Source organism: Oncorhynchus tshawytscha, linkage group LG04 (assembly GCF_018296145.1).
Source record: "Oncorhynchus tshawytscha isolate Ot180627B linkage group LG04, Otsh_v2.0, whole genome shotgun sequence".
In the NCBI taxonomy this organism is placed as follows: Eukaryota; Metazoa; Chordata; class Actinopteri; order Salmoniformes; family Salmonidae; genus Oncorhynchus; species Oncorhynchus tshawytscha.
In genome coordinates, this window is record NC_056432.1 from 12,007,730 (window position 1) to 12,032,581 (window position 24,852).

Sequence of the window (24,852 nt, forward strand, 5' to 3'; positions counted from 1 at the left end):
CAAGGCCCAATAAATGCCAGGCTTTTTCCTGCCTGATTTCATAATAATTTCGGGAAATGGAATACAAGTGAACCGGACTCAATGCAACTAATTTACTTGACTTTCCTATTGAATGTTGTAGTGGTGAAGTTCCCGAAATATCTGGAATTGTAATGTCTTAAAATGTATATCATTTTCATCAGGCTTTCGTTATACACGGTTCTTGTTCAGTTAGCCACTTGGTGTATTTAAGTCACTTACTGGTCAGCTAAAAATAGTATTCTTTATCATGTATTGTGTTTAACGATATCTAATCTGGGGGGCTATTTACTTTTTTAAATGATGGTTAGGTTGCTAACAAGCCAGGCTCTTTTATCTCATTAATTTGCTAACTAAACAAGCGTCGACGAGTTTTGGTACTCAGTGTACCGTTTTCTCTCCCTCCCCCCCGCCCCGCCGCTTTATTTTCACCCGAAACCCCCGGTCTCAACAAAGCTTGTTTTGACTGTTAGCAAGTTTGCAGGCTTTTACAACACAACCCGTGCAGAAGAGCCACATTAGCGAGTAGCCGCTTATTTGACCGGTGCTTGACGCGTGTCCTGTAGCTATCTAGCTAGCCAGCCAGGTGCTCAATCATATCACTCAATGGCTATAAATACACCACTCTTTGTCCCCCACTCAGCGCCCTACCAAAAGCGGTGAGTTTGCCTATTGGATCCATTCCACCTTACGACTTTTCAGACAACTCATTGGGACTTTGTCGCTCTACATGGTCGCCACAGCCAAGTCAAGACTATCTGAAAAACTTGGAGGCAATGCTGGAATGAGGCATCTCGCCCCGGCTGGATGTCTTCAAGTCGGGTTACCGAAGTAAACGCATTCAACTGTGGCTTTTTGGCCGAATATCAAGCGTCATCCATGGCCTGTCAACAGTAGCTTGTACCCGGTAGGGGAAACGTTAGCTATTTAACATTAACAATCGCTGTTAAAGGTCAACGCCCTTTTGTTTTGATTGTAAACTGTGAAAGAACTTCAAAACAAAAGTTAGGACTCTTCTATCACAGTGGAACATCATGTCGGAGGATAACAACGCAGACATATTAATCAAGGTAAGGGTGAATTTGAAGATGGAGCAACTGTTTGCATGCTGGATGTGCTGCTAATGTTTTTATAATGCATTGAAATAAGTGTCACTTGACTGAAGTGTCCCATTGTATTTCATAGGCAAGTCAGTTGCTTAGATTTTAGTAAGTATTTTGGTCCTCTTTGTACGTTTACTGTAGTGTTTTCGCGGTGTTGGAGTAGGTAAGTACGTATACTAAAACTACACTGAACAAAAATGTAAAAGGTAACATGTCAAGTGTTGGTTTCATGAGCAGAAATAAAAGATCTCAAATGTTCCATATGCACAAAAATATTATTTCTCAAATTTGGTGCACATATGTGTTTACATCCCTGTTATCAAATCAAATCAAATTGTATTTGTCACATACACATGGTTAGCAGATGTTAATGCGAGTGTAGCGAAATGCTTGTGCTTCTAGTTCCGACAATGCAGTAATAACCAACAAGTAATCTAACTAACAATTCCAAAACTACTGTCCTTATACACAGTGTAAGGGGATAAAGAATATGTACATAAGGATATATGAATGAGTGATGGTACAGAGCAGCATAGGCAAGATACAGTAGATGGTATCAAGTACAGTATATACATACTGTTTGTTTACGTATGTAAACAAAGTGGCATAGTTAAAGTGGCTAGTGATACATGTATTACATAAGGATGCAGTCGATGATATAGAGTACAGTATATACGTATGCATATGAGATGAATAATGTAGGGTATGTAACATTATTAGGTAGCATTGTTTAAAGTGGCTAGTGATATATTTTACATCAATTCCCATTATTAAAGTGGCTGGAGTTGAGTCAGTGTCATTGTCAGTGTGTTGGCAGCAGCCACTCAATGTTAGTGGTGGCTGTTTAACAGTCTGATGGCCTTGAGATAGAAGCTGTTTTTCAGTCTCTCGGTCCCAGCTTTGATGCACCTGTACTGACCTCGCCTTCTGGATGATAGCGGGGTGAACAGGCAGTGGCTCAGGTGGTTGTTGTCCTTGATGATCTTTATGGCCTTCCTGTAACATCGGGTGGTGTAGGTGTCCTGGAGGGCAGGTAGTTTGCCCCCGGTGATGCGTTGTGCAGACCTCACTACCCTCTGGAGAGCCTTGCGGTTGTGGGCGGAGCAGTTGCCGTACCATGCGGTGATGCAGCCCGCCAGGATGCTCTCGATTGTGCATCTGTAGAAGTTTGTGAGTGCTTTTGGTGACAAGCCGAATTTCTTCAGCCTCCTGAGGTTGAAGAGGCGCTGCTGCGCCTTCTTCACGATATTGTCTGTGTGAGTGGACCAATTCAGTTTGTCTGTGATGTGTATGCCGAGGAACTTAAAGCTTGCTACCCTCTCCACTACTGTTCCATCAATGTGGATAGGGGGGTGTTCCCTCTGCTGTTTCCTGAAGTCCACAATCATCTCCTTAGTTTTGTTGACGTTGAGTGTGAGGTTATTTTTCTGACACCACACTCCGAGGGCCCTCACCTCCTCCCTGTAGGCCGTCTCGTCGTTGTTGGTAATCAAGCCTACCACTGTTGTGTCATCTGCAAACTTGATGATTGAGTTGGAGGTGTGCGTGGCCACGCAGTCGTGGGTGAACAGGGAGTACAGGAGAGGGCTCAGAACGCACCCTTGTGGGGCCCCAGTGTTGAGGATCAGCGGGGTGGAGATGTTGTTGCCTACCCTCACCACCTGGGGCGGCCCGTCAGGAAGTCCAGTACCCAGCTGCACAGGGCGGGGTCGAGACCCAGGGTCTCGAGCTTGATGACGAGCTTGGAGGGTACTATGGTGTTGAATGCCGAGCTGTAGTCGATGAACAGCATTCTCACATAGGTATTCCTCTTGTCCAGATGGGTTAGGGCAGTGTGCAGTGTGGTTGAGATTGCATCGTCTGTGGACCTATTTGGGCGGTAAGCAAATTGGAGTGGGTCTAGGGTGTCAGGTAGGGTGGAGGTGATATGGTCCTTGACTAGTCTCTCAAAGCACTTCATGATGACGGAAGTGAGTGCTACGGGGCGGTAGTCGTTTAGCTCAGTTAGTGAGCGTTTCTCCTTTGCCAAGATAATCCATCCACCTGACAGGTGTGGCCTATCAAGAAGCTGATTAAACAGCATAATCATTACACAGGTACACCCTGTGCTGGGGACAATAAAAGGCCACTGTTTTGTCACACACAACAATGCTACAGATGTCTTGAGGGAGCGTGCAATTGGTATGCTGACTGCAGGAATGTCCACCAGAGTGGTTGCCAGATAATTATGAATTTCTCTACCATAAGCCACCTCCAATGTCGTTTTCGAGAATTTGTCAGCATGTCCAAACAGCCTCACAACCGCAGACCACGTGTATGGCGTCGAGTGATTTACTGATTTCCATGGGTGGGGATATGGTATGGGCAGACATAAGCTACAAATGCATTTTATCTATGGCAATTTGAATGCACAAAAATACCATGATGAGATCCTGAGGGCCATTTTTGTAAGGTATCTGTGACCAACAGATGTATACCTTTATTCCCAGCCACGTTTAATCCATAGATTAGGGCCCAATGCATTTATTTAAATTGACTGATTTCCTCATGAAAAGTCAAATCAATGGAATTGTTTTTATATTTTTCTTCAGTATAGTAATTAAACGACATTTTGCAGTTTGGCAGCAGTTTAACTAAATTCACATCTTGGATGTATTTCCAATCGTCAATTACTTTTTCACCCTGTAGCTAGCGGTATAGCTAATTACTGGATCTACACTACTACAACAAAAAAATATGGGTGAAGTAGGCAAGAATTTACTTTCCCTTCATCAGACCTGACTAATTCTCACTTGAAATAGTTTGTTTTAATATGAGAAATTACATTTGTTAACTTCAGACTACAGTGACCCGTCTTGCAGTTTGTAGTGTATGACCTCTCAGATTTTAAATACTACTTTTCACGAAGTAGTTTGAAAAGTAGTTCACTACAGACAAAATAGCTTTAGTTAAGTAAACTACCTTTTTCTTAAGGATTAATTTAATGATACTGAACTTCTTCCAGTGTAAAGTAATTGGCAGCATGGTAAACTATTTTCAGAGTAGCTTCCCTAACACTGTATTTTAGAAGCAATGTCTAATGCGCAACATGCTGTCTCACATCACCTCATTTTAAAATGGAAAACGGTAATCTTATGTCTTGTAAGAGCGAAGAAAGCATTCACTTTCCATGTGTATTAGTTACATGAAACCAGCCTCATTTGTTTTCCCTGAAACACAATTTAGTGCCCCAAGTAGTCTGAACTCTGCTGGGTGTTGTTTATAGAGCCCCATAGTGGTGGTGTCATAATACCCATAAAACCTAGTGGTCAAACAGGGAAATGGTTTCAGTCATTTTTCCACCAATTGTTTTTCCCATAGGGGATTTTAGAAACACTTAAAATAAGGGCTGTGTTTTGTGTTTCTAAAATCCCCTGTGGGGAACAATGAATGGTGGAAAAAGTGTTGGAACCATTTCCCTGTTTGACCACTAGGTTTTATGGGAATTATGATTCATACTGTGGCACTATATGTAGGTTTCTGTTTAAACTTATAATTTGTTAAATAACCCTCTTGCTCTCATCACCATGAATATGCAATCGCATGACCCATCTATCAATGTGTTTTTTGCTACGTATCAGAACAACCTTTTTGTACTTTTTACTTTGAGGTCCTTTTTCTGGAATAGATGAATGAGTGTGACATTCAACCTCTGAAATGTGTCATGGTCAGAATCCGGTGTAACGATCAAGCACCCTCAAGCTCAAGTGAGTAGGGTAGATGCTTTTAGCAGGAAACACTCCTAAGTATTAAGGATATATACCTCCTTGTGAACCCTCTCTCCTCTCTCCAGGTCTGTCTTAAATGTTATCCAGCCAGTCTGTCTGGAACCATAATCATCCCCTGACAACCCCTCAGATGCCTGGCCTAGTCGCCCCTGCTCTTGGTGGCTACTCTTAGTGTGTCAGTGGGCATCCATATCAACAATAGTGTTCCAAGTGGCCGGTCAGAATGTGCTAAGGATGGGAGGAGGCCCAGGGGGGAGAGGGTCGGTTTCCATTTGAACAGCCTCAAAATTGGCTATCGTAAAAATTCTTGAAAACAAACATTTAGTCTTTAAGGTTAGCAGTGTGATTCAAGGTTTGGTTAAAAATCAGATTTTAAGAGAGTATAGAAATACTACAATTGTTTACTAGTGACAACGAGAGGTGCTGGCTGTTTAGAATAGCCTAGCGCAGAGAATTGGAACACAGCCTGGGCCAAAAAGCCCCAAGGGCTATATTGGCCCGCTAGACTGAACAGGAAAAGGAAAGGTTTTAAGTGACACTTGTGGATTTTACCTTAAGCGTTTAGGCTTTTTTGTAAACAACTCTTCCTAGCTACTTGCCAAATACACCCTTGCTTGTCATAGGATATAAATGGTTGGACCAGAGCCCAGTGGTACTGGATAGGGGTCATCTCTGGTCCAAGAAAAGCCTCTGAGTAATTGGTATGCATTACGACTATGGCCATGAGTGTATACACAACAGGAGCTTGACCTAGCAATATTGTAAAATTCCTCTCTTTTAACTGTGAACAGGGATGCTGATGCCTTCACATGTTTTCTGTGTGAAATGTTTCCAGATGCAGGACGGACTGATCAAACCTTATTTGCTACATACTGTTTTCACTGCTACCGCACGCCAAGTCTAGGACCAAAAGGCTCCTCAACAGCTTATACCCCCAAGCCTTTAGACCTCTGTGTAATTCATAAAAATCGCCACTGGACAATTTACATTAACCCTGCCCCCCCTCCCCTTTTCTCCATTGCTGCTACTCGCTGTTTGTTACCTATGCATAGTCACTTTGCCCCCACCTACATGTACAGATTACCTCAACTAGCCTGTACCCCTGCACACTGACTGATTGGGGGCCTTGAAAGTAAAAAAAAAATGTAAAAAAATTGTACTTATAGCTATTTATCATTTAAAGGTGCATGTAATTGACCCAGATGCATTTTTGATTTTTCCCTCTCTTAGGAAACCTCCATCTTGGAGGAGTACAACATCAACTGGACACAGAAGCTCGGGGCTGGGATCAGTGGACCTGTTAGGTGAGTGTTCTCTCATAGTTGGTCCTATTGATGGGTTCCCTTTGCCATAGCCAACTCAATTGTGCAATGTAGGAGATGCATAAATATGGTTGCATAAACCCAGATGAGGTTCAACAGTTGTCCTCCAGAAGAGTCCCGTGCTTTTAGACTGGATTGGAGATGGTGGTGTCACCTACACTTGTTAAAGGTAGTATTACTCAGTGTGTTTACAGTGGCGCCTGCCCTGGCAGCACCAGAACCCTCTCACCCCATTGACCCGGTCGGTGTGGTAATGTGTCATCTCTGGACGGGGCGTTAGTGTCAATGTGTTTGGGATACACCTCGTCAGCTGTGGAGGGAAGTTCCTCCAACATTCTCATGTTTAGGGAATTGGACTTGCGTTGAATTGCCTTCACCTCAAAGGCTGTCCTCCATTTTCCTGATTCATCTTTGGCCAGGCTACTCGCTTCAGAGGGGTATACTATGACGCCAGCTAGATCTGTTCAGGGTTTTTAAACCAAGGGAAAGGAACTGTGATTGGGTAGGAAACAGGAGGAGGTGTGTCTTCTGATTGATGATTGATTGGGGAGTGATGATTTTCACCTGCGAGGATAGAAAAGAACACAGGATACATACCTACACACACACCCACAGGATACCTGTATCTGTAACAAATGTACAGGCCCCCTTTCCCCACTCCTATGGCTAAAAATAATCATATTAAGACATACAAGTGATGTTTTACCACGTGATGTTTCAAGTGCATCCTGTCATTACTTAATGTGTAGTGTGACGCATTGGGCTGGGAATGTCACGATGGCGCCATACTTATTGTGATTCTCATGATTCAAAATGCATTGCAATTTGATGTTCCAAAGTTATTACTCCACCATACTGTAGTTCTGCTGCAGATGGATGAGAGAAATTAGATGTTTTGATCAGTCATGGAAATAAAAGTGCTGAAAACAAATTGGCTCGCTCTTTAAAAAGAATATGGAGAATAAGGAAAAATACTGGAGATTTGGTGCATGTACTAGCGATATATATATATATATATATATACTACTGATCATTTAGAAATGTCCTTGTTTTTGAAAGAAAAGCAAATTCTTTTTTTTTTGTCCATTTAAAATAACATCAAATTGATCAGCAATACAGTGTAGACATTGTTAATGTTGTAAATGACTATTGAACTTGAGGTGTCTCTCAAACTAGACACTAATGTACTTGTCCTCTTGCTCAGTTGTGCACCGGGGGCTCCCATTCTTTTCTATTCTGGTCAGGGCCAGTTTGCGCTGTTCTGTGAAAGGAGTAGTACACAGCATTCTACGAGATCTTCAGTTTCTTAGATATTTCTTGCATGGAATAGCCTTCATTTCTCAGAATAAGGATAGACTGAGTTTCAGAAGAAAGTTCTGTTTCTGGCCATTTTGAGCCTGTAATCGAACCCACAAATGCTGATGCTCAAGATACTCAACTAGTCTAAAGAAGTTTTATTTCTAAGTGACCCCAAACTTTTGAATGGTAGTGTATTTTACTATTTTTAACATTTTGATTTAATAAAACCTTTTAATCAGTCTTCTTCCTAAGATATGGTCTGAAGAGTGAGGAGAATATAATTTGATTGAGCAGTGAGTTGAGGACCAAACTTCATTCAGGATAAAGTGGAGCTAGCCTGCCCCGGAGTAGGTTAGAGCTGGTGGCGTTGCCATAGAAATGTACCTGGCTAAAAGGTGAGGCACCTTCGTGTCGACTGTTATCTTGAGTTGAACATGGAATTGACCGACGTTAGCTCGCTAATTCATAGTACACCCCTCAGTTCTTCCTGAGCGAGTCAATTGTTACCTAGGCCTTGCTTGATATGATTGGCCTTATCTTTGGAACCGCTGGTATGTGACTCAGACTCCAACAGATTTCAAAGTACTGGGTAATGGTTACTGTTTGTAACTGTCTAAGTCCTGGGTGGTTCACCTTTTGTCATGGTCTTAAGGCACACTAGTATTCGTCTGCTGATAATTCAGTGCGCTGTGTTTTAGGGACCACCTACTCTAGACGTATGATTTCCCACAATTTTCATGTGATTCTACATGTAAAATCGGTGTGCACTCTGTTCGCAAATTACTTTCAGAGGTGTTAATTACTCTCTGCCAGCAAACGCTATTGGTATGTCTGAGCCTTAAGTCCTCAACGGCTCACCGTTCGTTATGGTCTACTGACACACAATGAACACAAGCTCTTGCGTGCCGCAAAACCTTAGTAATTGATTCAGAATGGAGACTCATTGCTTTCTATATAAGCCTATCTATAGCTAGATACTGTAGGTATGACTAGTCTGTCTTTGCTCTCTCCTTCCCATTTCTTGTTCCCGTTACCCTGTTCTTCTCCTCCTCTCATACTCTTTCTGATGCATCAGGAATTTCAGTCCCCCTGTTGAACTTTGGTCAAAGCCTATCCTGGAGGAACATTCTGCTATGTTTTATTCTTAGTGTAATCTGAGTTTAGGAGCAGAGGTTATGGTTTGGATAGAATGTTTGTCCTCAGTGAGAGGCTGGTACTGGTATTAAGCCTACTCTTATTTAACCTAATAACGGCATGGACCACCATTCATGCTAGTGCTGGGAATTGCCAGGGACCTCACGATATGATATTATCACGGTAGTTTGGTGCCAATACGATATGTATTGCTGTTCTTACAGTTCTTTTTATTGTATTTTGACACTGATTTTTGTGATTTGTTGTTCTGAACATATTGCTGCTGCAGAGGGACAAGGGAGAGCAATGAGGAAAATCAGTTTTGATCGGTCATGGAAATAAAATGGCTCCCTGCTGGAGAACAAGCTATGGAGGAGAAATGCTGGATTTTAATACGATATTGTCAAACTGAAACAATATGTTTTCAAAAATATCCTCTCTAAATTAAAATATGTATATATTTTTAATGTGTTTTATTCCCCTTCACTAATTAGCTCTAGGGCTGCACAATATGGGCAAATTATGTAATAGTGCATTAAAAATTAAATAATTTGATTGCTTTTTGCAGTTTTTATTTAGATCAAACACTTTGGTGAACTGTTGGGATCATGGAAATGTGTATTCCAATTCATGATTGGTGGTGTTTGGCATGACAACTAATGGTAGGAACCAAAGTGTTGGTTGGATTTCTCAGGGGACCATTCGTACATGTTCAATGTTGCAATTTTTTTGCTGCCTCTTGCGATATTAAAATTAGCTAACTTGTGCAGCCCAAATTGGGTCCATGAAAAGCTGACTCACTGTTGTTATATTGTCTGATTTCTTAATTACATTTCTCTTCCTCAATAGAGTTTGTGTTAAGAAGTCGACTCAGGAACGACTGGCCTTGAAGATCCTCATTGATCGTCCTAAGGCCAGAAATGAGGTTTGAACCATTGTTTTGGTTTTATGATTGTCTTTTGTTCGCGGTGTCCTTAACAGTGGAGATGACACACAGACATGCGTCGTCTGTTTCGTCAGTGTTGCGTCTGCTGTGTTGGTCTAAGTCCCAAATGCCATCCTATTCCCTATAAAGTGCACTAATTTCGACCAGGGCCCATAGCGCTCTGCTCAAATATAGTGCAGGGTTTCATTTGGGACATAAGATGCAGTCCAATATATTGGCACCCTTGCATGAAACACTGTTTCTTAAATAATACATTTTTAAAAAACTGTTCCAGACCAACTTTGTTAATTTTTTAACAAAAATTACTATTTTTCACTTCGATGTAAATGATGGCCTTGACTAAGTTATTTAAATTCTTGTTTACTGTGTAATTTCTCACCTGTGTTAAGTTGCAGGTGCCAACATGGTAAAAATAGCCATTCAACTAGTTTTGAAAATAAAAAAACTGAACATTCTGCTCCCTTGCATTCAATTGTATAGTCACTCAGCCACTAAATGTCATCGCCAGCCCACTACTTACTATTAGATAAAGAACCTCGCCAGAGTAGTGAACTAAGTGTTTCAGCTAGTAATTTAATACATTTCTGCTGTAGTTTGGTGGTAGTTGAACTAATTTCAAAACTTGTTAGTGGTTTCAGTAGTTGATAACTTTTTGTTGTAGCTAACTACTGGAACTACGTACTACATTTTTTGCTCAAATACAATATGGGTGAAGTAGGCAAGACTACTTCACCCAGGCTTAGAACTATAAGTTAAGTATAGCTGTAAGAAATCTAAGATGTCAAATTATATTCAGCTCAGGGCTCCAGCTATGTGTTTAGTTTTCTAACTTGTTAGCCAACTGGCTAGATGTTAAGATTCTTGGTTACAGCAGAGACATTCAGTCCTCTCCTGGATCAAGATCCCTGTTGCCAAAATAATTTTGTGCGTTGTCATCCCCCTCCAAAAATGTCATATTGTTTTTAAAAAATGCATGCGCCGATTGTGTGCACATTCAATAATACTATATAAGGTACAGAGACTGTATGAAAATCTGGATACCGCCCATCCCTACTTGAAACATAGTGACTCCAGAGTGAGCTGTTCTTGCAATTTGTCGTCTGACATAACTAAAATCGGCTATGGTAATTTTTCACGAAGTTGTTTGGATGTAGGGAACTACTTTTTCAAAGCAACTTTAGTTAAGTAAAATATGTTTCCTAAGGGTAGCTTCTTCCAGTGTGAAGTAATTGGAAGCTTGGTAAACTATATTTTCAGAGTAGCATCCCCAACACTGCACCTCGGCTACCTGCAGTTGAAACGAGCTGCCCCCATCACAGCAGCAGAGCGTCCCATCAGTGCAACGTGCCCTTGTCAGCTCTGAAGGGCTACTTGGCCTATATGTTTCTGCAAGGAACGCTGAAAAATAAGTCTGTTTCTGTAGTTTTGCCGATGGTTATCTGCTCTGTTTGTGTGTATCAATCGTGAAAGACTGTCTGCCTCTGCCTAGCCAGACATGGTCAGTGTCACCAGGCGTGTTTTAACTCTTTGTTCTGTCTGATTCAGGTGCGGCTTCACATGATGTGTGCCACACACCCCAACATCGTGCAGATTATGGAGGTGTATGCCAACAGTGTGCAGTTTCCTCACGAATCCACTCCAAGGTGAGGAGGAGCAAGTCAACTGTACCAGCACATACAACACGTCACCACCTAAAACCCTGTGAATTCCACTGTCATATTGCTACATGCAGTATTAATGCTTGTGCATCTTGTGTACTTTTACTAACAGGTGGGATATCAGTTCTTGCCCACAACAGTTAACCCTTGAGTCTTGTATTAATCCTCGTTCGAGGCATAGATCAAATGGCACAGTTCTAAGCTATCTTGTACTGTATGTATACCATTTCAAGCCAACCCCAAGGCCATTTCATATAGAGGGTTAGCTACTGATCATAGCATTTTTGTGTTAGAGACATCATCTGATCTGATATCACGCAGCTGTGTCCTTGGAATGATTCATGTGAATGTCAGAAGCTTGATTTCAAATATTTCTTATTATAATTCTGATTTCTCTAACCAGTGCAGTGATTTAGATAATTACTGAGACGTCGTTTAAAAAAAAGTCTACCAGACTCTGTCTCTGAATGGATATGTTTTTAGTTCTGACAGTCATGTAATGTGTTCCTTTAACTGTTAGCTCTGAGGGTATTGTCAGTAGTAGTAGTAGTGCACCCCATAGGGAATAGGGTGCCATTTGCGACACGGAAAGGGCCTTCCCCAAATTGTTGCCACCCATTTGGAAGCACAGAATCATCTAGAATATAATTGTATGCTGTGGCATTCAGATTTCCCTTCACTGGAATTAAAGGGCCTGAACCATGAAATCAGTCCCATTATTCCTCCTCTACCAAACTGTACAGTTGGCACTATGCATTGGGGCAGGTAGTGTACTCCTGGCATCTACCAAATCCAGATTAGTCAGTTGGACTGCCAGATGGTGAAGTGTGATTCATCACTCCAGAGAACGGGTTTCCACTGCTCCAGTGGCGAGGAGCTTTACACCACTGCAGCTGGCACTTGGCATTGCTCATGGTGATCTTAGGCTTGTGTGCGGCTGCTCGACCATGGAAACCCATTTCATGAGGCTCCCGACTAACCTTTATTGTGCTGACATTGCTTCCAGAGGCAGTTTGGAACTCTGTAGTGAGTGTTGCAACCGAGAACAGACTATTTTTTTTGCACGCTTCAGGACTCGGCGGTTCCGGTATGTGAGCTTGTGTGGCCTTACACTTCGTGGCTGAGCAGTTTTTGCTCCAAAACGTTTCCACTTCACAATAGCAGCACTTATAGATGACTGGGGCAGTTCTAGCAGGGCAGACATTTGATGAACTGACTTATTGGAAAGGTGGCATTCTATGACTTTCAAAAATTGAATTGCTGATGTGTCTATCATAAAGAACTACAAATGTTGATCTGGACGAGACTGCCGAATTGATGCAAAGGTAAGAATCTCTGGATTTACTATCTAATGTTAGGTAAGTGTAGTAATGAACAAATTGGCAAAAATGTATTTTTTAAATGGACAATTCTGTGAACAGTCTTGCGCAAGTTTTACATTTACACAACCTGTTAGCAAAGGTGTCAGCTAGAGATGCCATGTAGAAGCTTGCAGGGATTTGTAGTTTTTCATGTTGTCTACTTTGATGGTAACTAGTATTTTCGAATCAGCGTAAAGGACTATATTGATACGTTTTTACACGGTTTTCAAAACACAGCCCTTATTTGAAGTGTTTCTAAAATCCCCTATGGGGAAAAATGATTGGAACCATTTCCCTGCTTGACCGCTAGGTTTTATGGGTATTATGACACCTCCACTGTGGGGCTCTAATCCTGTTCGGCTGAGAGATGATTTAAAAAAAATGTATTTCACCTTTATTTAACCAGGTAGGCCCAGTTGAGAACACCTTTATTTAACCAGGTAGGCTAGTTGAGAACACCTTTATTTAACCAGGTAGGCCCAGTTGAGAACACCTTTATTTAACCAGGTAGGCCCAGTTGAGAACACCTTTATTTAACCAGGTAGGCCCAGTTGAGAACACCTTTATTTAACCAGGTAGGCCCAGTTGAGCCCAGTTGAGAACACCTTTATTTAACCAGGTAGGCTAGTTGAGAACACCTTTATTTAACCAGGTAGGCCCAGTTGAGAACACCTTTATTTAACCAGGTAGGCCCAGTTGAGAACACCTTTATTTAACCAGGTAGGCCCAGTTGAGAACACCTTTATTTAACCAGGTAGGCCCAGTTGAGAACACCTTTATTTAACCAGGTAGGCCCAGTTGAGAACACCTTTATTTAACCAGGTAGGCCCAGTTGAGAACACCTTTATTTAACCAGGTAGGCCCAGTTGAGAACAAGTTCTCAATTGCAACTGCGACCTGGTCAAAATAAAGCAATTCGACACACAACAACAGTTACACAGGGAATAAACAAAACATAGTCAATAATACAGTAGAACAAAAGAAAACAAAGTCTATATACAGTGAGTGCAAATTAGGTAAGTTAAGGAAATAAATAGGCCATGGTGGCAAAGTAATTACAATATAGCAATTAAACACTGGAATGGTAGATCGGCAGAAGATGAATGTGCAGGTAGAGATACTGGGGTGCAAAGGAGCAAAATAAATACCAGTATGGGGATGAGGTAGGTAGATAGATGGGCTGTTTACAGATAGGCTAAGTACAGGTGCAGTGATCTGTAAACTGCTCTGACCGCTGGTGCTTAAAGTTAGTGAGGGAGATATGAGTCTCCAGCTTCAGTTATTTTTGCAGTTCGTTCCAGTCATGGGCAGCAGAGAACTGAAAGGAAAGACGACCAAAGGAGGAATTGGCTTTGGGGGTGACCAGTGAGAGATACCTGCTGGAGCGCGTGCTACGAGTGGGTGTTGCTATGGTGACCAGTGAGCTGAGCTAAGGCGGTGCTTTACCTAGCAGAGACTTGTAGATAACCTGTCGCCAGTGGGGTTGGCGACAAGTATGAAGCGAGGGCCAACCAACGAGAGCGTACAGGTCGCAATGGTGGGTAGTGTATGGGGCTTTGGTGACAAAACGGATGGCACTGTGATAGACTGCATCCAGTTTGAGTAGAGTGTTGGAGGCTATTTTATAGATGACATCACCGAAGTTGAGGATCGGTAGGATGGTCAGTTTTATGAGGGTATGTTTGGCAGCATGAGTGAAGGATGCTTTGTTGCGATATAGGAAGCGGATTCTAGATTTAATTTTGGATTGGAGATGCTTAATGTGAGTCTGGAAGGAGAGTTTACAGTCTAACAAAACACACAGGTATTTGTAGTTGTCCACGTATTCTAAGTCAGAGCCGTCCAGAGTAGTGATGCTGGACGGGTGAGCAGGTGCGGGCAACGATCGATTGAAAAGCAGGCATTGTTTTACTTGCGTTTAAGAGCAGTTGGAGGCCACGGAAGGAGAGTTGTATGGCATTGAAGCTCGTCTGGAGGTTAGTTAACAGTGTCCAAGGAGGGGCCAGAAGTATACAGAATGGTGTCGTCTGCGTAGAGGTGGATCGGAGAATCACCAGCAGCAAGATCAACATCATTGATGTGTACAGAAAAGAGTCGGCTCGAGAATTGAACCCTGTGGCACACCCATAGACTGTCAGAGGTCCAGACAGCAGGCCCTCCGATTTGACACACTGAACTCTATCAGAGAAGTAGTTGGTAAATTATGATGTGGAAGAAATATAGCTACAGGGTCCTCTGCCTCACCGAAAGCCTATTCTCATAGACTGAGTGCTAAAAGTCTGTATTTGGACATATAAAGAAAGCACTATTGTTAGGATACTAATCTTTTGATAGTGTCAACTATATTTTGAAGCAAAACATTAAGCCTAGTTTTTCTCATTGTTGACGAAATCAACTAGATTTTAGTTTGATGTGGTTAGTCCTATGAACTAGGCTCATGAGCCATTTATAAACTTGTGACATACTTCTGAACCCTAGTGGCTACCATTGTTGTTTTTCAAATTAAGGACTTTTTATTTGACAATTCAACTTGGTATTCAGTGTCTGATACCACGTTAAATTGTCAAATTTAAAGACCAACTCCTTAATTTGAAAAACACAATTGCTCGACAATGCATGTGATATCAAGAGGTATGTTTTCTGAGTGACCTAAATATTGACTGGTTGTTATAAAGCTCTCCACTCAAAAATAAGCTTCAAGCTGAACCAGATTGCAGGCATTGGTTATCAGTCAACCTACCAGGGTATTTATTTACAAACCGAAAAGGAACAGGATCATCCATGTGTAATGACCACGTCTTCACTAATGCTGCAGAAATCTGCTCTAAAGTGGTGTCCACACCCATTTGGATCTAATGATCATAATATAACGGCCATATCTAGAGAAACCAAAGACTGGACCTAAAATTGTGTACAACCTGATGCCAGACTTGAAGCATTTTCTGAAATTGCATCTTCTGGTTGCTGATAGGCATGTGCCCATCGAGAAACTTGTTAGATCAAATCTCCATGGATAGATAATGAATTGAAAAGCTGTATGGAGAGGCAAGGGGAAATAAGTCTGACAACATACAGTAAGTAATCTCTGGAGTACCTTAAATGAAATTCTAGGCCTTCATTGAGGCAGATGGCTTGTTCATGACAAAACCCTTTGATAATGCCAACCATTTTAATACATTTTGTTGACCAAGATTTGCAAAAAATAGGCATGACATGCAAACACTGAGCCTTCGTATTCATGCATATTAGACCAAATAATGAAAGACTAGCACTAGTTTAGAGTTCTGTAAAGTTGGTGTGGAAGAGGTGATTTATTATTTTTTTCGATCTATAAATAAGCACAAGTCACCTAGTACTGATAACCTGGATGGTAAATTGATAAGGTTGGTAGTGGAATATATTGCCACTCCTGTTTGCTAGATCTTCAATTTAAGCCTAGAAGACAGTGTGTCCTGGAGTGAGCCAAAACTCATTCCGCTGCCCAAGAGTAGTAAAGCACCCTTCAATGGTTCAAACATCCCACGAATCCGCCTGTTGCCAACTTTTGAAAGAAATGGTGTTTGACCAAATGCAACGTTATTTTACAGAAAACAAATTGTATTATGTATGTTTTTTTTTGTCTTTGTTTCTTGTGTGGCCCCAAGGATGAGGATCCTAATAAAATACTACTAGCTAATGGAACAACCAAATTCAAGCGTTTCCCCAGATTTGAGTAGATAACAACTCTCTCATTCATTCCTTGTCTACATCTCTTTTGGTCTTTCCCTCTGTATCAGAGAGAGGTTACTGATTGTCATGGAGATGATGGAGGGAGGTGAGCTGTTCCACAGGATCAGTCAGCACAAACACTTCACAGAGAAGATGGCCAGCCAGGTCACGAAACAGGTACGCCTTCTGTCTGTCTTGTGAAAACACAAGGGTCCCATATTCCATACGGTACATAGTGAACTTGTTTCAACCAGAGCCCTGAAGGTGCACTCCATAGGGAATAGGGTGCCATTTGCGACACGTAGTAGATTTATGCATTCAAACAGTGCATTTTCCTCTGCATTGCTGCTCCTCCTCCCAGGCTTCCTAATGTACACATACATTAATTACATGACTTCCTGGTGTAGTTGAGCCTCTCTCTCTGTGTTGTCCTTTATCCTCCGTCAGATTGGCCAGGCGCTGGAACACTGTCACTCACTGAATATTGCACACCGAGACCTGAAACCAGAGAACCTGCTCTTCAAGGATAACTCCCTGGTGAGGAAATAGATGGGCTGACTGAACTGTGCACACACACTGCTCTTAATACAGGTGTCTAGTAATAGGCTGAAACAAGCATGTTGCAAGAGGAGAATCCCTTCAACATTTACACATCCTATGCTCATCCCTCTTTCTGGTCTGTCGTTATCCCTTTCCTGTTCAAGGATGCACCGGTGAAGTTGTGCGATTTTGGATTTGCCAAAATCGACCAGGGCGACTTGATGACCCCACAGTTCACGCCTTACTACGTTGCACCTCAGGTAAGGGTGCTCTCCTCAGATTTGACACCAAGTTGGGGGAGTATGAAATGGTTCAATCAGTCTTCTCCTCACTCTAGGTACTTGAGGCTCAAAGGCGACACCAGAAGGAAAAGTCTGGAATAATACCTACCTCACCCACCCCCTACACTTATAACAAGGTGAGCCACTACCCCTCCCCCTACACTTATAACAAGGTGCCCCCCACCCGTTCTTCTCAAGCGCTGTCAGGTTGGATGGGGAGCGTTGCTTCACAGCTATTTTCAGGTCTCTTTAGAGATCAGGTCCAAGTCCGGGCTCTGGCTGGGCCACTCGAGGACATTCAGAGATTTGTTCCGAAGCCACTCCTGCATTGTCTTGGCTGTGTGCTTAGGGTCGTTGTTCTGTTGGAAGGATGTCATGCATCTCTCTGTACTTAGCTCCGTTCATCTATCCCTCAATCCTGACTAGTCTCCCAGTCCCTGCAGCTGAAAAACAATCAAATGTATTTATAAAGCCCTCTTTACATCAGGCGATGTCAAAGTGCTATACAGAAACCCAGCCTAAAACCCCAAACAGCAAGCAACACAGGTGTAGAAGCACGGTGGCTAGGAAAAACTCCCTAGAAAGGCAGGAACCTAGGAAGAAACCAAACTGAGGGGTGGCCAGTCCTCTTTGGCTGTGCCGGGTGGGGATCATAACAGTGCATGACCAAGATGTTCATAGATGACTAGCAGGCTCAAATAATAATAATCACAGTTTGTAGTGTGTGCAACAGGTCAGCACCTCAGGAGTAAATGTCAGTTGGCTTTTCATAGCTGATCATTCAGTGTTAGACAGCAAGTGTGGTAGAGAGCAAGTTGCAAACAGCAGGTCCGGGACAAGGTAGCACGTCCGGTGAACAGGTCAGGGTTCCATAGCCGCAGGCAGAACAGTTGAAACTGTAGCAGCAGTATATGACCAGGTGGACTGGGGACAGCAAGTAGTCATCAGGCCAGGTTGTCCTGAGGCATGGTCCTAGGGCTCAGGTCCTCTGAGAGAGCGAGAAAGAATTGAGGGGGCGTACTTAAAATTCACATATGACACCGGATAAGACAGGAGAAATACTCTAGATATGACTGACCCTAGCCCCCTGACACAAACTATTGCAGCATAACTACTGGAGGCTGAGACAGGAGGGGTCGGGAGACACTGTCGTTGTCGTCCGAAGATACCCCCGGACAGGGCCAACCAGGCTGGATATAACCCCACCCACTTTGCCAAAGCACAGCCCCCACACCACTAGAGGGATATCTTCAACCACCAACTTACTACTCTGAGACAAGGCCGAGTATAGCCCATAAAGATCTCCCCCACGGCACGAACCCGAGGAAGATCACGTCAGTGACTCACCCCACCTAGGGTTGGGATGGAAGAGCGCCAGTGACTCAGCTCCTGTGATAGGGTTAGTCAGAGAGGAACCGGCCAGGCAGAGACGACAGGGGTGGTTTATTGCCTTTCCGTTCACCTTCACACCCCTGGGCCAGACTACATTCAATCATAGGACCTACTGAAGAGATGAGTCTTCAATAAGGACTTAAAGGTCAAGACCGAGTGCATCTCTTACCTGGATAGGCAGACCATTCCATAAAAATTGAGCTCTATAGGAGAAAGCCCTGTCTCCAGCTGTTTGCTTAGAAACTCTAGGGATAATGAGCCCTGCGTCTTGTGACCGTAGGGTAGGTATGTACGGCAGAACCAAATGGGGGAGAGAGGTAGGAGCAAGCCCATGTAATGCTTTGTAGGTTAGTAGTAAAACCTTAATCGGCCCTAGTTTTGCTTCACCGTAGGGAGGGTGCCACCATGTTTCACCGTAGGGAGGGTGCCACCATGCTTCACCTTAGGGATGGTGCCAGGTTTCTTCCAGATGTGACGCTTGGCATTCAGACCAAAGAGTGCAATCTTGGTTTCATCAGACCTGAGAATCTTGTTTATCATGGTCTGGGAGTCCTTTCGGTGTCTTTTGGATAAGTCCAAGCGTGCTGTCATGTGCTTTTTACTGAGGCGTGGCTTCCGTCTGGCCACTCTACCATAAAGGCCTGATTGGTGGAGTGCTGCAGAGATGGTTGACCTTCTGGGAGGTTCTCCAATCACCGCAGAGGCACTCAGTGACCATCGGGTTCTTGGCCACCTCCCTGACTAAGGCCCTTCCCCGATTGCTCAGTTTGGGTGGGCGGCCAGCTCTAGGAAGAGTCTTGATGGTTCCAAACTTACATTTAGGAATAATGGAGTCCACTGTGTCCTTGGGGACCTTCAATGTTGCAGAAATGTTTTGGTACCCTTCCCCAGATCTGTGCATCGACACAGTCCTGTACTTGGAGCTCTTCGGACAATTCCTTCAACCTCATTGCTTGGTTTTTGCTCTGACATGCACTGTCAACTGTGGGACCTTATATAGACAGGTGTGTGCCATTCCAATTCATGTCCAATCAATTGATTTTACCACAGGTGGACTCTCATCAAGTTGTAGAAACATCTCAAGGGTGATCAATGGAAACAGGATGCACCTGAGCTCAATTTTGAGTCCCATAGCAGAGAGTCTGAATACTTATGTAAATAAGATATTCCTTTTTTTTTATCCATTTGCGAAGATTTCTATAAACCTGTTTTTTGCTTTGTCATTATGGGGTTGTGTGTGTGGATTGAGTGATAACATATTGAATACATTTTAGAAAAAGGCTGTCACTTAACTGTGGATTGAGGCAGCGGGGTCTGAATACTTTCCGAATGCACTGTATAACAAGGTGATGCACTACCTCAGCCACAATGAGACATTATTCCAATGTCAGCATATTTCCACATTATGCAACATATTTCCACTAAGGACATCAGTGTTTGTAGGGTTGTCACGTTAACTCTTCTCCTTTCTCGCTCTCCCTCCATCCCTATGACTTGGCTCGTTCACTGTCCCCTGCTGTGCGTGAAGAGCTGTGACCTGTGGTCCATTGGGGTGATCATCTATGTGATGCTGTGCGGCTACCCTCCCTTTTACTCCAAGCACCACAGCCGCACCATCCCTAAGGACATGCGCAAGAAGATCATGACGGCCAGCTTCGACTTCCCCGAGGACGAGTGGAGCCAGATCTCTGAGATGGCCAAGGACATTGTTCGCAAGTACGTCCCCACAGCAGGCTTTACTGTGTGTGCTAACAAGATGGCATGGTTCACGAGTGATGGTTTTGCCTGACAAACAATGTGGACTGCCAAACCGGGGCTTTACTCATTCTGTGTTCTTTGGATTGCGTGAGGAGGGTTTGAAGAATCTGTTTCACTAGCATTACTTCCTCCCTCTGTAGGCTGCTGAAGGTGAAGCCTGAGGAGAGGCTGACCATCGAGGGGGTTTTGGAACACCCCTGGCTGAACTGCACAGAGGCTCTAGACAACGTGCTTCCTTCCGCCCAGATGATGATGGACAAGGTGGGCCTGGATGGACAGGGATGGACAGGGATGGACAGGGATGGACAGGGATGGACAGCGTTTATGTAACGCTCTCTTTCACGTTAGTCTCAAAGTGCTTTAGATAGACCCAGTAAAACTTACTACAGGACTCTGCAGACAACACCTTTGCTGCCTTAAAGGAATACTTTAGGATTTTAGCATTGAGGCCCTTTATCTACTTCCTCAAAGTCAGATTAACTCGTGGATTCTATTTTGTCTCTGCGTGTTGTTTGAAGGAAGTTGCTAACTAGTGCAATTATTGACTAGCGCTAGCAGATACCATAACCTTTGAGTCATTGCGCTAACACTAATTAGCATTGACTCGCGAAACTACCTCTGACTTTGTTCATACCGGACACAGACATAAAAATGGTGTCCACAAGTTCATCTGACTCTGGGGGAAGTAGTAGGATCATTGCTAAAATCCTGAGGTATCTCTTTAATAGCAATGATCAGGGTGTAAAATTTTGCCATGTGACCCTTCCTCTTTCTGTCTTTTCCTCCTTCCCTCCCTCTGCCAGGCGGTGGTAGCTGGGATCCAGCAGGCCCATGCTGAACAGCTGGCTAACATGAGGATACAGGACCTTAATGTCAGCCTCAAGCCTCTCCACTCCGTCAATAACCCCATCCTGAGGAAAAGGAAGCTCCTAGGGTCTGTCTTTTTAAATTCCTGTCTCTATGTAGTAGTTGGTTAGGATCTGCTTTACAGTCTGACTGTCACTAATTTAGCTCTGTAGTGGAGAGGGACTTTCTGCTGAGAACAGCACTGATAAACAAAATGTGTGTCTGGTATATGGATCTCCTGACTGTGTGGTGGTGTCTGGATCTCCTGACTGTGTGGTGGTGGTGTCTGGATCTCCTGACTGTGTGGTGGTGGTGTCTGGATCTCCTGACTGTGTGGTGTGCTACAGCAGCAAGCCGAGTGATGGCTTCTTCATCCATGACCCAGAGAACGGCGGTGAGAACTCTAACGTGGCCCTGGAGAAACTACGAGACGTCATCGCTCAGTGTATCCTCCCACAGGCTGGTCAGTCCACAAACAAACATACACACACTTCCCATCAACCAACACAGATGTACAACTTCCATTTAACAGGCATACATGCATGCACACAGTGAGCATGGTGAAACTGTGTTTGGTTGTGTGTGGCAGGGGAGAATGAGGATGAGAAGCTAAATGAGGTGATGCATGAGGCTTGGCGTTTCAACCGGGACTGCAAACTGCTGCGAGACGGGCTGCAGGGCCTCAGCTGGGACGGTAAGCATAACATACTGTATGGATACAGCATTCAATGCAGAGCAATGGCAGCTAGCACATACAACAACACTCATTTCTGTGGGGAGGGGGATCCCCAAATGAATGGGAAATTCTAATTCATCAGTTAGTAACCTTTGCTGGCTCAATGTTGGTTAAAATCGCTGTCTCCGGATGATGTCATTGGAAACATACATTTAATTTTTAGTTATGTTTTTTACTACAAAACATAAACCCTCCATTTTCACATGTTGGGTGGTGTAGGATGAATTTGATAATGAGCATTTTTTTTTTTTCATCTGGTTTTGGTCAACGTTTAATTATTTGGTCTTCATTGTAGGACGGGCCTTTACTGACAAAGTGGATCGCTTGAAGTTGGCTGAAATAGTGAAGCAGGCCATAGAGGTAAAGACACATTTGCAAGACTGTCAGTAGCAAGTGCTGTCTTACCTTTTTGTAGCGTTTTATTAGAACAGTTTTTAGCCAATGACTGTAGAGGCATTTTTATGTGACTTGACATGCTAAAACCAATAGCATTTCTTTTCATGTACTCACTTGCAAGACTATTGTACAGCTGTAGATATTCAAAAGAGGACTTGTTTGTACTATACTGTTTTTTATGAACAACTGCAAATAACATACAATCCTTATATATTTTAGTTTTTGCAAAAAAGAAAAAGAAATACTTAGTTTTTTTTCTGTACCCACTGGGAGGGAATTTTTCCAAGCTGCTTGACCAGGATGTCCACAGTGATGTGTTTTAATCTCACTTGTTTTTATTTGATTCTTATTTCTTTACCTTTTTAACAATGCTAAAAATAGTATTTATTTAACAAAGAAATCCTTATTTTTGACCATGAAGCCAAATGTTTAAGTCTGTCAGTTGAACAATAGAGGCTCTAAAGCAGACCCGAGGAACTAGGTCTAAGCTCCGTTTCTCCACCCACTGGGTGGGTGGTTTGTGTTCCAGGGAGGGGTAGGGAGTGGGCCCTCGGTGACAGTGTGAGGTTCACTGGGGGGGGGGGATTTCTGCTCTCAAATGACAGAGAAAATATCGAAACGTGCTCTTCAATCTACTGGATATCAGCAACAGTGCAATAGTCATTTAGGGCATGTGCATAATTTGTACATATGTTGTATTTACATTCATATGCATACATTTACATGTTATATAATATGTATATTTATGTATGTAAAGTATTATTCATGGCTAATGTGGACCCTCCCCAATTTCTTCCTGTGGTAACGAGTACAGAGCATAGTACACCAAACAAAACTGATCAAAAGAGGCAATGCAGGTTCTCTAATATAGTACTTGACTATTTGATAGTTGTATTTATGTTTTCCTATTTAAACATTCTCAAATGTATACATTTGAACCTTCCATGGATAAAGTCTTAGCCTTGCTTGCACATGAGCCGAATAACGTTTATTTCCTAATTGTTTCGATTTTCTTCTAAATCGATGAGCTGAATGCATCGACTCTGTTTGTCCAAGATAGCATGTGCTCCTCTCACATTCAAGTGTATTGGGCAAGGGTTGGTACAATGTAAATGCATATTTTCCCATTGTAAGACTGTTGCCCTACATTTTTATTTGGTCAAAACAATGACTGCAAGCATTTCTGTGTATGTCATTTTGTTTGTTTGGAAGCCTATCATGAATCAATGCTGAAGTTGTCCTCCAAACATCTGCAACATGAATGTGTCATGGCTGTTAACTGTTTCATGGCAACATATAGCCTCCTAACTCAGGATAACAATGCATTATAATCACAAATAACACTTGCTCATCTTTGTGTGAAAATACCCAATGATACAAAGTGTCTTCAATGCACAAGATCAGGGCTCGTATTCAGAAAGCGCCTGTTTCCTCTGCCCAAATCATCTGAAAGGCTAAACTGACCCTGATTGGCCCTCCTACACTCTATGAATACAGGCCCTGATGTCTAGACTGATTTTATATCCTCTGCTGCCTGAGAGAAATATTAAGAGTGAGATGGGAGAAAAGGTACAATTCTCCCTTCATTTGCGTTTTGTACATGAGCATATAGTCAGTCACCTGGAAGTGAGAACTTAAATAGCTCCTATTAGGTAGCTGGAGAGCATGCCGTGTCAGACACTGTTGAAGTAGTTCCTAAGTCCATATCTGCAATAGATCCAGGCAGCACCTATGGTTGCATCCCAAATGGGTCCCTATAGTGCCCTACTTTTGGCCACTATAAAAACTTGCCTATGCTATTCCTTCCTTCTCTGTTCCATATTTCCTCCGGTTGTCTCGTATGTACATGGTCCAAGGTCCAACCCGAAACATGACTTCAGCTATTAACCCAACCCTTCTGAATTTGTGGGGGGGCTGCCACATTTGGCACACGGGGAGCTGTTTTTTTTTTGGGGGGGGAGGTGTAAACTACCTAGCTCAAGGGCAGAACAGATTTTTCACCTTGTTGACTCTGGGATTCGAACTAGCTACTTTTCGGTTACTTGCCCAACCCCTCTTAACCGCTAGGCTACCTGCTGACTCCATGGAAGATTTGTACCTTAATCGGTATTCTTAATTTCCTTTTGTCCTCTTGGGAATGTCATGAACATGCTGACTATTTGTATTAAAGGAATTATTTGCAACCGTAAGAAGCGTGTGTTATTCAGGTCTGTGTTGCTATAATGCGCATATGCGTTCATCATTTCAGAGCAGCGCGCAACACATCCGATTTTAATCACACCCTTTCAACAAACCACTTAAAATATTGTTAGTCCACATTTGTCAAGGTTCATGTCTTTCTCTGCGATGGCTGTGTTTCTAACCATTTCTGATTATTCTGTTTTGATTTCCACACACAGCCTGCTGTGTTGGTGGTAGCGCTCTGCAGGAAACTATCCACATGACAAGTGTCTGTCATTAGCGCGGCGCTCTTCACGGAGATGAGGGGAGCGGCAGATCATTTCTCCCTCATCTACATTGTTAATGACTCTGGAGTAGGTAGAATGCTAATACAGACAATTAGTCGATCCTTGGTGCATGCCCAACA

The 24,852-nt window shown here is 43.0% G+C and overlaps 1 protein-coding gene across 2 annotated transcripts; it reads left to right on the forward strand.

Annotated features, from left to right (window-relative positions):
• Nucleotides 1-17: 17 nt before the first annotated feature.
• On the forward strand, nucleotides 18-24,454 carry LOC112247401 (MAP kinase-activated protein kinase 5). Of its 2 annotated transcripts, none has more exons than XM_024416155.2 (14): nucleotides 18-1,088; nucleotides 6,119-6,192; nucleotides 9,493-9,568; nucleotides 11,135-11,232; nucleotides 16,385-16,493; nucleotides 16,764-16,853; nucleotides 17,021-17,116; nucleotides 17,194-17,274; nucleotides 20,058-20,245; nucleotides 20,428-20,548; nucleotides 21,091-21,221; nucleotides 21,481-21,596; nucleotides 21,723-21,827; nucleotides 22,165-24,454. In XM_024416155.2, the coding sequence occupies exons 1-14, from the start codon at nucleotides 1,053-1,055 to the stop codon at nucleotides 22,257-22,259; spliced, it is 1,416 nt and encodes a 471-aa protein (XP_024271923.1). In that variant the 5' UTR covers nucleotides 18-1,052; the 3' UTR covers nucleotides 22,260-24,454. The 2 variants fall into 2 exon arrangements, with proteins under 2 accessions (XP_024271923.1, XP_024271929.1); XM_024416161.2 differs by having other exon boundaries at nucleotides 23-1,088; nucleotides 21,484-21,596.
• Nucleotides 24,455-24,852: the final 398 nt, after the last annotated feature.